Consider the following 15599-nt stretch of genomic DNA (forward strand, 5'->3'; position numbering starts at 1 on the left):
TTTCCAAAAAATATTTTATTTAAATTTCTTTTAAAATGTTTTATATACACTTAAATTTTATAATTTTATTTCAAAATATCTTTTACAATATTGAACTTCTTAATTTTATAAATCATCAAAAATTACAAACTTGAAAAATTTTTGTTAATATTTTTTAACTAAAATTAAAAAAATAACTTTTAACTTGTTTTTAAATTCCATAAATCAATCATAATTATATATATAATTTTACAAAAAACTAATATAACAATATTTATAAACAAAAAGTTATTATAACCATAATTATCAAAACATATAATAAAAATTATCAAAACATACTCATTATATTATTAAAAAAAAATTATACTAAACTCAAAAAATAACAACCGACCACCTAAAATAAAATCAATTAACTTTTACATATAATTACATATTTAAATATATTTTTACATTTAAATAATTATTTTTATTTTATATAATACAAATTATTTGTAACCTATTATATTATATTTAATTAAATTAACAAAAACTTTTTAATAAATTGGAATATTTCATTTTCTCTTTTATTTTGTTATTCTTCACAAAATTGTTCGTGATACAATATGTACCAATTGAAATCAAATCGATATTCCGTGAAAATATAGAATTTAAACATGTTAGTAAATAATTAATTTAATTAAAAGAACAAAATCAAAAGAAAAATTATTACCCTTAACGTTTAATAATGTTTATAATATAAATAGCTACCAAACCTATCCTGGATACCTCATTGCTTAATGGAATGTTACTCAAATTTGACTAATAATCCGGATCAATTTTTCTGCAACGAAGGGAATCAATTCATACGCTCGGAATGAAAACAGTAACAATGTACTAGTTTCTTAAAGAGCTTTCACCCGTCAAAAACAGATTAATGTAGTAGTAACAAGTTGCCAGATACTAACCCTTTGGAATGAACCCTCTCATTGCCAAATTGGAATGAACTACTCCCACACTGGACACTTAGAGACATCAAGCATCTCGAGCGACAAATGTTCAATACCTTCCACCTCTTCTAACTGGGAGCACCCTTCGACACTTAGCTTTTGAAGCTTTGTCGCATGCTCCAGCCCCCTGATTCTCTTCAGCTTCACACAATCATCGGCACATAGATATTCCAAACATACCAATGCTGCCATACATGGCAGCTCCTCTAGTTCAGAGCAGCCAAAGATACTGAGGATTCGAAGTCTTGTACACCGCTCCAAGCCCCGTATGTTCTTTAGCTGCACACATCCCTCTGCCCATAGCTCCTCCAGACATAGCAATGCTTCCATACCTGGCAGCTCTTGTAACTGGGAGCACCCTCGGACACTTAACTTTTGAAGCTTTGTCGCATGCTCCAGCCCCCTGATTCTCTTCAGCTTCACACAATCATTGGCCCATAGCTCTTCCAAACATACCAATGCTGCCATACATGGCAGCTCCTCTAGCTCAGAGCAGCCAGAGATAACGAGGATTTGAAGCATTGTACACCGCGCCAAGCCCGGTATGTTCTTCAGCTGCACACATCCCTTTGCGGATAGCACCTCCAGACATAGCAATGCTTCCATACCGGGCAGCTCTTGTAACTGGGAGCACCCTTCGACACTTAGCTTTTGAAGCTTTGTCGCATGCTCCAGCCCCCTGATTCTCTTCAGCTTCACACAATCATTGGCCCATAGCTCTTCCAAACATACCAATGCTGCCATACATGGCAGCTCCTCTAGCTCAGAGCAGCCAGAGATAACGAGGATTCGAAGCATTGTACACTGCGCCAAGCCCGGTATGTTCTTCAGCTGCACACATCCCTTTGCGGATAGCACCTCCAGACATAGCAATGCTTCCATACCGGGCAGCTCTTGTAACTGGGAGCACCCTTCGACACTTAGCTTTTGAAGCTTTGTCGCATGCTCCAGCCCCCTGATTCTCTTCAGCTTCACACAATCATTGGCCCATAGCTCTTCCAAACATACCAATGCTGCCATACATAGCAGCTCCTCTAGCTCAGAGCAGCCAGAGATAACGAGGATTCGAAGCATTGTACACCGCGCCAAGCCCGGTATGTTCTTCAGCTGCACACATCCCTTTGCGGATAGCACCTCCAGACATAGCAATGCTTCCATACCGGGCAGCTCTTGTAACTGGGAGCACCCTTCGACAATTAGCTTTTGAAGCTTTGTCGCATGCTCCAGCCCCCTGATTCTCTTCAGCTTCACACAATCATTGGCCCATAGCTCTTCCAAACATGCCAATGCTGCCATACATAGCAGCTCCTCTAGCTCAGAGCAGCCAGAGATACTGAGGATTCGAAGTCTTGTACACCGCTCCAGCCCCCTGATTCTCTTCAGCTGCACACATCCGCCTGCCCATAGGTTCTCCAGACATAACCATGCTTCCATACCCGGCAGCTCTTGTAACTGGGAGCACCTTTCGACACCTAGCTTTTGAAGCTTTGTCGCATGCTCCAGCCCCCTGATTCTCTTCAGCTGCACACAATCATTGGCACGTAGATCTTCCAAACATACCAATGCTTCCATACATGGCAGCTCCTCTAGCTCAGAGCAGCCAAAGATACTGAGGATTCGAAGTCTTGTACACCGCGCCAAGCCCCGTATGTTCTTCAGCTGCACACATCCGCCTGCCCATAGCTCCTCCAGACATAGCAATGCTTCCATACCCGGCAGCTCTTGTAACTGGGAGCACCCTTCGACACTTAGCTTTTGAAGCTTTGTCGCATGCTCCAGCCCCCTGATTCTCTTCAGCTGCACACATCCGCCTGCCCATAGCTCCTCCAGACATAGCAATGCTTCCATACCCGGCAGCTCTTGTAACTGGGAGCACCCTTCGACACTTAGCTTTTGAAGCTTTGTCGCATGCTCCAGCCCCCTGATTCTCTTCAGCTTCACACAATCATTGGCCCATAGCCCTTCCAAACATACCAATGCTGCCATACATGGCAGCTCCTCTAGCTCAGAGCAGCCAGAGATAACGAGGATTCGAAGCATTGTACACCGCGCCAAGCCCGGTATGTTCTTCAGCTGCACACATCCCGCTGCATATAGCTCCTCCAGACATAGCAAGGCTTCCATACCCGGCAGCTCTTGTAACTGGGAGCACCCTTTGACGCTTAGCTTTTGAAGCTTTGTCGCATGCTCCAGCCCCCTGATTCTCTTCAGCATCACACAATCCTTGGCGGATAGCACTTCCAAACATACCGATGCTGCCATACCCGGCAGCTCTTCTAACTGGGAGCACCCTGTGACACTTAGCTTTTGAAGCTTTGTCGCCTGCTCCAGCCCCCTGATTCTCTTCAGCTTCACACAATCAGCTGCCCATAGCTCTTCCAAACATACCAATGCTTCCATACCTGGCAGCTCTTCCAACTGGGAGCACCCTTCGACACTTAGCTTTTGAAGCTTTGTCGCATGCTCCAGCCCCCTGATTCTCTTCAGCTGCACACATTGTGTTGCCCATAGCTCTTCCAAACATACCAATGCTGCCATACATGGCAGCTCCTCTAGCTCAGAGCAGCCAAAGATACTGAGGATTCGAAGCCTTGTACACCGCGCCAAGCCCGGTATGTTCTTCAGCTCCACGCATCCGTCTGCCCACAACTCCTCCAAACATTCCGGCAATTCGAGGGGTTCCTGCGAAAACGAAATGTTCACGTCTTTCAAACACGACAAAGATATTTATATGTGTATATGTGTATCTTGATTTTCTTCTACATAACCTTTCTAATTCATTCGATACGTTGCGGTGCAATCTTTATAGGAACTAAATATACAATGTTGACACAACAAATTCCTATTTACCTGTAATTCACCTTCCCCTTCCCACAGTGTGTTTAATTCGCTGCCGGACACCTGTAGATACTTTAAATTCTTCACACCAACCCAGGAAGGCAGGGTCGAGTGGGGACACTCTCTCCATGTGAGCCACAAGAGATTTGGTAACTCCACCTTCCTCAAAATGCATTCCAAGAGATCATTTTCAGTATCAAGAATTTTCAAATTCCTGAAAATCCTTTCCAGAACAGCTTTCTCAGTAGCTTTCTCAGTAGCATCAACACCAAAAACATTATCTTCATCATGTTCACCGTGAACCATCCGAATTCCCCGCACAGGCACAGACCTTATTTCCTATCCATTGTTAAAAAGAACAATCGTTATTACATGTTCATTCAATAATCGATCCAAAAGTCATAATTTATAAAGGACTGAATAACTGAACACTTAGTCAGACGCCAAAGTCGACGCGGAGCCGAAGACTCAGCAAATTCTATTCTCAAATCCCTAACGTGGTCATGCATACGTATCCTGTTGGCTCTGTCGACTTCTACTAAACATTTATTTTGGAGAGTTTGAAAACCCTTCCTTCCTCTCCAGCCTGAGCTGTTCCATATTCCTATGGCCGTCTCTTTCTCTGTTCCTATGAAGTAGCATGCTATGTCTAAGAATATTTGTTTTTCCTCATTATTAAGTTGATTATAACTTATTTTAAACCTCTTATGGATCTCGTCCGGAAGTATGTGTTGGAGACTCCCCAATTCATCTTCCCAGTCAGATCGGTCTCTTCCATAAAGTAGTGCTCCAAATACCTTTAAAGAGAGGGGCAATCCCTTACAAGCTTCCAAGAACCGATCTACTAAAGTTTCAAATGTTGGCGTTGGATGCGGCTGGCTGAAGGCGTAGGAGCAGAAGAGAACACGAGAATGTTCTGGGTTAAGCTCTCTTAACCAATAAATGGATGAGTTTTCAACTTTTGAGCTTATGAGAATTTGCTTATCTCTCGATGTGATCAATATTAAGGTATGCGGGTGGAGATCGCGGATTTCAACTGGCAAAAGTGCATCTACTTGATTCACATCATCTACATCATCTAATATAACTAAGGCATTACAAGATTTGAGAGGCTCTTTGAGCATCTCTGTACCTATATCAACACTCTTTACTGGCTCATCTTTTGAGGTCAAGCTTTGAAAAAGTTCTCTCTGCATCAAATTTAATGTGCCTTTAGCCCCATTTTCTTTGACGTCATGCAAAAAGCACGATTTCTGAAAATCAGATTTTCTCCTATTGTAAAATTCTTTAGCCAATGTAGTCTTTCCTATGCCACCTAAACCCCAGATCCCCAACATCCGAGATCTCCCACTCTGCTGTTGCTGCGATCCCACATTATCTTCAAAATCTCTCAGTTTCTCGTCCAAACCTGTTGGAAATTTGGCGACGTGCAAATCTGGTTTTTTCTTTTTCAGTATGTCCAGCAGACGTTTAACCACCTTATCTAGCAGCTCCACCTCCGCCTCCTCGCTAGTAATTCAGAAGAACATAAATAGAATTGTGAGAAACCATCTATTTCTATTTATTAAACATAAAATACTACCATATCCAAAGCGCTCAAAGGTTGAGTTCTCACCCAATATTGCACGCCTCCAGATCAAAACCGCTGATCTGTGCGACCTGGGAAAGTGCGTTTCTCCAATTTTCGATGATGCTGGAGTCATAACGCATGCGTTTCTTTTCCTGTGTTTGAGGGTCAGAAGTTTTCTTCACTGCCAGGTATTGTAGGTCATATTTACCGCGCGTCCACCGAACCTCATAGGGCGGGACACCGTAAAAGACAGGAATGGTAGGAGCCCCTGTCTGCAACATTTGTACGAGCTCATCTAGGCACCAATTTGATTCAGCATACCCGCGAGACAAGATGGCGACGTGGACAGAGGCGGTACTGATAGCTTGTTTTATTTGAGAAGGAAAATCGTATCCTTGTTGCATCTCCTTCTCATCCAGGAAGGCCCTCACCCCGTTTTCGAGAAGGCGAAGGTAGAGAGACCTGGCGAAGGTTTTCTTCGTATCAATACCTCTGTGGCTTATAAACACTTCGTACCACTGATTGTTGCTGGGATGAGGAGCGATGGAGGCAGAGGCAACGATGGAAGACGATGCAGCCATTGCAAAGAGAAAAACAGAAGTAAAAATGGTAGGTAATGTTTGTCGATGCTATGAACGCAATTTGCAGAGGAGGAAATAAGTTATGGTTTCAGAAGCGCATTGAGATTGTCGTGAGGATCGGTGTGCAGTGGTATCCTTCTATATGCACACACATTAACCCTACCACTGAATTATTTGCGGGTTTTCTGCATTTTTATTCTTTATAATTAAAGAACCCAGACCCATTTCGACCACTAAATTCTCGGACACGTTATTCAAACTATATGCTGACCGTCAACGACTTCTAGTGCCTGTATAGGTCATTTAGCCTTCACAGAGATGCTAACGCCGTATGTGTAGACTTTTCTATTTCTTTTGTTTTTAACATACTTTTCATTATCATCAAATTACTGTAATAATAAAGTTCATTATTTGATTGGTTGGAATTAAATTTTAGGTGAGCGTATAACAAGCATCTTTAAGATAAATTCAATTAACTATATATAAAAATATTTTAATAAAAACTTATGTGTTTTGCCTATTTTGAAATTCAATTTGCTTGTTGCGTGTATAAATCGAGGGGCCACACAATTGATGGTTGTCACTACCACTGGTGGGGGAGCACAGCGCCGTGAGCGATGGTGCGAATACATCGATGAAGAATATACTCCCAAAATTGAACACGTCAGAGAACTGGTCAGCAAAAATTACGCGTCAAAAGGAAATTTTAATTTTGATTTCTACGGGTTTTTTAAACCATTTAAATATTATTATAAAATTCGGTTTAAACCATTTAAATATTATTATAAAATTCGCTGTGAAGGGATCCTCGTCTGGCGGCCATTTCTGAAAATTACAGGATTCTGGCTCAGACTCCAAGAACCAATAACCAATAAAATATGTCGGTGGGCGGTTTCATAGAAATTTCGTGAACATCACATCAAGGTTGTAGATTGATTCCTAGAGCTATGGCTTGAGTCGAGGCAATGGTCTAAATGATAATTAATACGCATCCGACATCAATGATAATAATAATAAAACCTATCACTTTCTGTTACGCATGAATTTCACGGTCGTAATGTCACCAAATATCATTGATGAAGGCCAGAGTGCGTACTAATAACTATGCCGGGACATTATAAATTTATTTTACGCATTATAATTTTTGTTTTAACTTTAAACGAACAACTTATATCCCCCACAAATTATTCCTCTTCACCACCACATTCACTGTATCAATGTTTGTTCATGAAACACAATGAAATTCAAAATAATTATATCTAAGCATTTATTTTATAGCCTTAGTCTAACCGGACTGTTTAGATAAAATCTAGCAGGAATTTTTCTAAATCTAAGTTATAGTAGTCAAACTTCAATATTTTGGGTGTTTTAGAGGTTTTTGATGGTGCTGAATCTATTTCCACCATCAAAAACATGATTCAAACACTACTAGAGCAAGATTTTTTGAAACAATTTTGCCCAGATTCCAGCCACTTTTAACCGGGTAATTCCTCCCCTCCATAGAAGACTCTTTTTTTATACAACTATAATATTTATATAAACAAACATATCAACTCAAGATTTATATTATAGGCACTAAGATAAAGATTAAGATTTAAGTGAAAGCTAGACACCATGTACATATCCATTGAATTTCCTACTCCTATGCTCTCTGGTAAATAATAGGACCAATGGGTCCCTGCAATCAAGAAGCATTTAATGCCAAACATATAGTTAAAAGATGTCTAACGTGTGTTTGAATATAATCTTCTCCAAGATCAGCAACAAGATTCATGCTCCTCCTATAACTCTGAGAGGAACAATGAGACATAATTAAATGCTAAGAATATTACAGAAACCCTATTCCAAGGATACGTAACAAGAGTGTTAATAATGCGCCCATGGGAGGAAAGGGCACAGACATGTCCTTCAACAAGAATGCAGCTCTACTTGATCTATTCAAGGGAGATGGAAGTATTATAAATCATATGTTTTGTATCCACCTAGGTCTTGCTTTTAGGTTAGCATTGATTTCTATTGCCGAAAGAATGGTAGAATGGATTCTAATTAAGAAAGATAGAGATGGTAGGCTCAAGATTTTGAACTTCCCACGTGTTTTATTTGTTCATGGCATGTGTTCTATTTGTTCATGGCAGTGCTTACTTGAATATTTTGTTGTTGAATGAATAATTTGTTGCTTATTCTCAATATGTTTCTAGGTGTTGTTGGGTTTCTTATATTTGCATGTAATGTCCATGTTCAATGTCTAATTGATGCTGGAAAAGTTGAGAGAAAAACTGTCATTGTATGAGTAAACCACAATTAATGTGAATAACAGTTCCTTACCCTTAACCTATTCATAAGTATAATGACAACAACAAGTTCATTCAATATGATTTCAAGGTAATTCTAAAATCTCTTGTCTGGCCGAGAGAGCCATCAACCACAACTAGGCTGGTGAGTTAGTTTTATATATAGCTTTTTATTACTTGGAATTTTTTCAGTTAAACTTTAGAAGAGTGGCTTGAATCACATATATTAATTATTAAGAATGCATAATTTGAATATCATAGCTATTTTTAAGAATAATGAAAACATTTTGTTATTTAATAAATGCAAACAATTATAAAAAATTGCAATTCTAATCATTTTTCATAATTTTTAGATCCCATTATATTATCTATTTGATATTTTCATAATGTGATATCTTCTAAGGACAAAGTTTTAAGTCTAATTTATTTAATAGAAAAAAAATGATTAAAAAAGAAATGTAGAAATAATATTTTTTTTAGCTTTTCATTATACAAGTGTTTGATGAATATATGCCCTTCAAATTGAAATTAAGACTAGCCCTTCAAATTTGATCACTGATTCTAACCATCAATACAATGGTGTACAACTTTATGAGTGATTTGTGTGATACTTGGTGGCAACATAAAAGTAAACCAAATATTCCCAAAGGGTAGTGGTCCGGGGTCCCCATTCAGTTGCTTTTTCTTTTTTGAGGGGGCGAATACCGCTATTTGAGCATCTAGTCCATGACTGGTGTCTAATATTGGCTTCTGAATGGACGACAATGAATTATAGTCCGCATGTGTTTTGTACTTTTTTTCTTTCACAGTGAATTGATCGACACATAAAGAAGCAAGTTTGGGGAGGCACAATTGATGGCTTTCACACCACAACAACACTTGAATGTAAAACCTGTGGAAACTTGAGTGGAAAGGCGAAGTGAACATTTTATTTTATGGGCAAGTGACTGTTTAATGAATGATATGCCAAAGGTGAGGGATTTAATGTGTACATATACACCCATCCCTCTTGATGACAGGTTGTTGGAGTCATTTCGTAATTTTAATCAAACATTTTTGTCGATCAATTCTTAAACTAGCATTTGCAATTTAGGGTGAAAAGGGCTTGACCATAGTGTTTTGGGTTTTTCTAAACCCTTAAATATATATACAAAAACATTTAAAGTAGAGATGGGTAGACCCTTCTAGAAAACCATAGTGTTTGGAGTGGAAGAACAAGCGAGCCGTCTATAAAAACCATAGTTTTTGGAGTAGATGAATAGGCGGGCCCAACAACAAAATCATTAGTGGTTTGAAAGACCCCCGAGCAACAAAACTTAATGACAACTCACAATGATGTTAGAGAATCAAAGTCAATGTGTTGTAAATCTTGTTCAACCCATTGTGTTTTAAATCAAATTGTAGAGATTGAAAAGATGATGTCTTCATCCAACATAAGATCAATAGTATAGACCTTACAATGTGAAATTGATGTCAAAGGAGTGGATTCATAACAACAAATATCGAGGAAATTGAGGATGTAGCTTAAAATTTCGTAGGAATGATGTTTACATTGTGCAAAGCTTGTTACTTCGAACATAAATAACATAATTTACTTTAATGCGTTGGAATTTATATGAAGCCCCCCTTTTCCAATCATCTACAAATTATATTGTAATGTTACATGGATATGTGGATTATATTCTAATATCATATCCAAATGTCCTAGTTAGGGTGTGTAGTAATCAACGTGTTAGGTCCCTATACTACTAGTGTAGCCCTTTATTGTTATTAGTCCAACCCCCTTATTGTATCATTGTGCCCATGTAGTCCCCATATTATTATTATTGTGCCCCATAGAGGACCACTATTGTTATTGTTGTGCCCTTACAATATTATTGTTATGTATGCTCTCATTATATTGTGACCTCTTAGACTCCTCTATATAGAAAGTGTTGTAGCATTTTTTGGTTTCGGTAAGTTAAAATCAATTAGTCAAAAAATGAAAATATTTTTCAAAAAATGTTAAGCTAGGATATGGACAAAAAAAATACTGAATAAAAATGTTAGGAAATATTTTGATAAATATGTCCATATCAAAGAAAATGTTAGAATAGAAGCCCTAAAAAATAAAGGCAAAAAGAAAATGTTAGGTTAGAGAGAAAAGAAAAAAACAGATCATGAAAGTGTGCAAGTTCAAGTACCACAACTTTTTACTTTATTATGCAAAATAATAGTTGTGTGCAGCTTGTCATAAATGCCACAACCCATGATAGTCAAATAGTTTAATCCTGGCTAGTTCATGCTTTAAATTTCATGTTTATAGTTAGAGAATAAAATATATAGCCAAACTGTTTAATCTTGGCAGATCAGTAGTTAGGTAGAGAATAATAAGGAGCTCATCAGTTTAAGCTGAGCCCTTGGATGTTATAAGGTTAGAATTAGATAGTTTGATTTTCAAAAGAAAAAGAAAAGAAAGGGTTTGCTAGCTTAAATGCACCAAATAAAGAGAACAAAAAATGTTAGGGTAAGTAAAGGGTAGGTAGAAGAAAGGTTGCAGAAGTACAAAGTTGATTAAAGCATAAGCACTTTTATCATGATTGATCATGTGTTTCAGTATGCAGGAGCAGTTATGAAAGTGAAAGGATGTTCAATAGCTGATTTGATTAACTTCCCTTCATTTTATTTCATCCCCCACTACATACTTACTAATTTCCCCATTACCCCATCATTTCTTAATAATATCCCATTTTCCCTTCATTTTCACCTTTGCCCCTTGGTTTCACACATTTTCCTAGCAAATTACCCTCCAAACTCATTCCCTTACCCAAAAACCCCTTTTTCCTAGTGTGAAACCCTTTCCCCTTTGAAAAAACCACTTTCCCCTTATTAATTTCCCTATTTCACAAAAAAAAACCCATAAATACCCTTATCCTAACTTTTATTCGCCCCTCTGCTCATGTGTTAAACACCCACTATCTCACCTCTCATCTTGCACACCCTTCCCTCATCTGATGGCGCACTACCCTTTTTGGCCCTCATTTGTCGTCCGAACTTTATCAGCGGGGGAGGAGGGGGGTTCTGAAATAGGTAGTTTTCTATACCTCCCACTTAAACAGCCTTATTCGCCTTTTAGTGTTTCAGGACTTAAAATCCCGAAACTACTTACCGCCTCACTTTACCCCCACATTACTTTATTAACTTTGCCATACCATGTTTTTCCTAAAAACGCATAAAACCCCTTTTAGCCTAAGTTTTGTTTATCCCTGCTTTATTTAAATTAACTGTGCAAATCACCATTTTCCCGATATAAAAACTCTTTTAACCCACCACCCTTGGTGGGGTTAAATAAACCCTGCCAGAGTTAACCCTAGTCCCACTCCATAAGCTCGCATATGTAATCGTCGCTTTATTATTAAATAATTACAAATCTTTGTAATTATCCCCCTAGCCTCGCTAATCTCCTTGCCTCTGCCCTCCGTGTAGCTTTACCGCGCGATAGCTATTACATGTTTCACCCCCAGATCTGACGGCACACATCCATATCGTGCTCATTTATTTTCCGAGCTTTAAAGGCCCGAGAGCATGAGAGATTCATGGTTTTGCTCGGGCCCCTTTTGGCTACGTGGCAGTGTCACGTTAACTCGCGTGCTCTCGAGGAAATACCACCCGACTATAAAAAACGGTGCAATGGCCTTCGAAACTTCCTCCTCGCATACGATGAAACCATGCATTGTTCACATTATGAATTTCCACGCCAACGTTAAAGTTTCTCGTTTAAATGCCAAAGTCCCTCATTTTCGCTCTTTTCACCCGTTTATACAGTGAAACCTGTCTAACCCTTCCTGCACCACCATAAACCTCTGCAACCCAATTTGGCCTCTGATTACCGTCCAAACACTGTCAAGACTCCATCCGCACACTTTCCTGTTCCCTCAAAGCATTATCACCTCCCTGCCAACCTGTGTTTTTATTAATAAATTGTTGTATTTTGCAGGTGATTTGTAGATGGCCAGAAGTTTGGATAAACAGTTTGATACTAATCTGAAAACCTGTTTACTCCAAGATTCACAAGGAAATCCATTCAAAAGCCTTTATTCAGAAGAAAAAGACAATTATCACAGAGCAAAAGGAAACAATTTACACAGTAATGGTTAAAACAAAGAAGAAATCATTTACACATAGAAAGTAAATGTTAAAACAGAGGAGGCAGATGAAGCATACAGTTAAAAGACAAACAGATGAAATATACAGGAAGATGATCAATATCGAACTACCAGATGATGAGACATGTGAAAAAATAAATGATTTACTATTGAAATACACAGTGAAAACTTGAAATGTACAGTAAAAGTAAAAAGCACAGTATAGGATATTGACATGTCAACAAGGTCAAAGAGTATAAGATGAAAGTGTATCAAATTAAAGGTCATAAGTGAATACGACATCCAGCGTAAAGACCAAACAACCAAGCAACTTAAAGGGTAAAATATCAAAGCCTAAAAGACAGCAGAACCTAAATAACAGGAACAGTCAGCCAACTTCAACAATTTTCAGTTTTTCCAATGATAGTCACCAACAAGACAACATCAAAATAGTGCCAGATCAATTAGCAGTCTTTATTTTGATTTTATAATAATCTATTTTTGTAAAAACAATTTAGGATATTTTCTTAGTTCTACTGATATATAAATAACTCTCTTTATGAGTTATTAAAGGGTTGCACCCTTGATGAAGCATTTCTAGGCATTTGATGTACTTGAATTTTTTGGAGCCTTAATACAAAGCAAAGGATTCTGAATCCCGTTTTACACAGTTTGTGTTTCCTATAAGTTTTTCCAATATTACACATTATGTTTTTCTTCCTATTCTTATGTCTTACAGAGATAACTAGGTAGGAATAATTGGGTTTCAATCTATTCCTATAAGCTTCTAAAGTGATAATTTATAAAGAGAATGAATAAATGGACTGTTTATTTAATTAATTCCCTCTGAATCAATAAATCATCAACATATTTTGTAAGCTTAAGCATATTCTCTTGAACCTTCTGAATATAGTTTAATGTTTTTCATACTTATGATTATTTAATTTTCAGTATGAAAACTCTGATAATCATATTATTTCTTTGTGTTTGTTCACCACTATTCAAGCTATATTACTGTGTGGAATTTTATAGCAGCCCTCTGCTTTGGTATTAATATTATTCACAAGGTTAGGCATTACAATGTTACACCTGTTTCATTCATTGGTCCTCGAAATTAAAACAAAACCCCCAAAACAATTATCTTAGATGCTCTGGCATAATAGCTGACCATTATCATCTTAGAGGTACAACATCAATCTGGCACTGTTGTCGGGGATTCGAATTTCATTAAGTCTTCGTGGGGCAATGATATTCATTCTATTCCTTTAAGGTGATTAAAGGTCTAGAAAGGTTAAAATCCTTCACCTGGCGACTCCACTAGCCCAAACTGACACCTTCTAAGCACACCAGATCTCATTCAGAATTTGACTTAGTTAATCCTCTGTCAGATCCTGAAAAACTTCTGAGAAAAGCCATTTCTAAAAGGATACATCAACCATCTTCTTCTTCCTCTTCAGCCTTGCAGTATGAAGATTTAGTATCATTTGATCCTTTTAGTAATATTCCATCCGATCTTGATTTGACACAAATACCTCCTAGGGTTTCTGAACTATTAGATAGGGGAGTTGATTTAGATTCATATTTCCTCATTCATTCTTTTGAAACACATCAAGAACCCCCTTTACCACTAGGATCACCTAAAACTGAGTCTGACTTTGAGTGTTTATTTACCTGAATACAAACCCACAGATTTCATATCTCCTACCACTTGTTCATTTCCTTCCACTTCTGAATGCCCTGAAGCTTCTACTTCTGAAGAACCTGAAGAGATCCTCTTTGTATATTCAAATCCACTCTTTGAAACAAAAGAGGGTATTCATTCATAGGTCCCAAAGTTAGTTCTTAAGACTCCTTTAAAGTTATTCAGGAGACCCCCTCCTTCTTCACCTCCACATAGTCACACACCCCCTCAATCACCTTCTTATAACTCTTCTTCATCTTCTTCTTCTTCATCGACAAAAACACCTCATACACCACCTTCTACTATGGAATTCAGACCTATTGTATAGGCTAGATATGCAGCTTTAGTCTTACCTGCTAACCTCGATGCATTCCCAGTTGGGTACTTGAAATACCTTCCCAGGTATAATGGAGAAACTAGTTCCTCAGCTGAGGACCATCTTGAAGCTTTTCTAGACTTTGCAGAAAACATGAATATCGAACAAGAAGATGTTTAGATGAGATTGTTTGTACAGTCACTTGAAGGAAATGTAAGAATCTGGTTTAGGCAGTTACCTTTAAATTCCATTAGAAATTGGGAAGATCTTACAAACATATTTAAAAATCAATGGGGTGTGAAGAAAGATCCTCTTTACTTTCTGAGTGAGTTTGAAGAACTTAAAAGAAACTTTTGTGAACCTGTATTATATTTCATCAAAAGTTTCAATTATCTTTATCATAAGATGCCCCCTGATTGTAAACCCCCTATAGCAGCAACTAAGTCTAGGTTTCCTAAAGCCTTTGAGGATGATTTTGTTGTAATTCTAAGAGAGAGAACTTCAACAACTCTTGAAGATATGAAAACAAATGCTATAGAGGTGGAAGCAAATAGGGCTGCTTCAACTTCCTTGAAAGTTAAAGAAGAAAAGGCCCAAAGAAAACTCAAATCTGTTCAAGAGGCCTCTAGTTCCTCTAGTTTTTCTAAGACTAAAACTGAAGATTCTAAAATAGATGAAATAACTTCTCTTCTTAGGAATCTATCTAATAGAATTTCCAAGATTGAGACTCAACCTAGGATAGTTCAACAAACAGTTACTAGACCCCAAAATCAAAATCAAGGTCAGTATAAAAGGAATCCACAATTACAAATTCTTCAGAGACCTAGTAGTGATCAGCAGGTTCCCACTCCTTTACTGATAAATGACCAACAACCTAATGAAAATACTATGACTATTACTGAAGATATCAATAACATGAATACTTCTTCTAATCAAACAGTTATTATTCCTCTCTCACAACAAAATTAAGTTCAAGAAGATCAAGAATCCTCACAGATTTCTAAATACCATGTCTTCTCTGAATGTTTAATTGCAGAGTTGAACAAGAGATATGATCTTAGGCCTAGACCCAACCCTGGAAGACCTGCTAAGGAGACTCCAATAATTGAACCTCGTACCAAAGCTGCTGAAACTCAAACAACTGTTATTCAACCATTAAAACAGTCAACTAATACTGCTCAAAATGATAAAAATGCTTTGACTACATTTAATGTTGAAAAAGAGCTGGAAAGA

The 15599-nt window shown here is 37.8% G+C and overlaps 3 protein-coding genes across 3 annotated transcripts; all 3 read right to left on the reverse strand.

Annotated features, from left to right (window-relative positions):
• Positions 1–832: 832 nt before the first annotated feature.
• On the reverse strand, positions 833–3182 carry LOC149212896 (uncharacterized). The gene has a single exon (XM_089390685.1). It carries the CDS (start codon positions 3177–3179, stop codon positions 963–965), a length of 2217 nt encoding a protein of 738 aa, XP_089246811.1. The 5' UTR covers positions 3180–3182; the 3' UTR covers positions 833–962.
• On the reverse strand, positions 3179–4109 carry LOC149212897 (uncharacterized). Its single transcript, XM_089388862.1, has 3 exons — positions 3816–4109; positions 3256–3647; positions 3179–3188 (listed from the first exon to the last, which is right to left on the reverse strand). Exons 1-3 carry the CDS (start codon positions 4107–4109, stop codon positions 3179–3181), a joined length of 696 nt encoding a protein of 231 aa, XP_089244988.1.
• A 74-nt stretch (positions 4110–4183) lies between these two features.
• On the reverse strand, positions 4184–6091 carry LOC149212898 (disease resistance protein Roq1-like). Its single transcript, XM_089390686.1, has 2 exons — positions 5419–6091; positions 4184–5312 (listed from the first exon to the last, which is right to left on the reverse strand). Exons 1-2 carry the CDS (start codon positions 5952–5954, stop codon positions 4184–4186), a joined length of 1665 nt encoding a protein of 554 aa, XP_089246812.1. The 5' UTR covers positions 5955–6091.
• Positions 6092–15599: the final 9508 nt, after the last annotated feature.

Source organism: Pinus tabuliformis, chromosome 1_1 (genome assembly GCF_031772625.1).
Source record: "Pinus tabuliformis cultivar Carrire ecotype Pingquan chromosome 1_1, CPIR1, whole genome shotgun sequence".
Classification (NCBI taxonomy): domain Eukaryota; kingdom Viridiplantae; phylum Streptophyta; class Pinopsida; order Pinales; family Pinaceae; genus Pinus; species Pinus tabuliformis.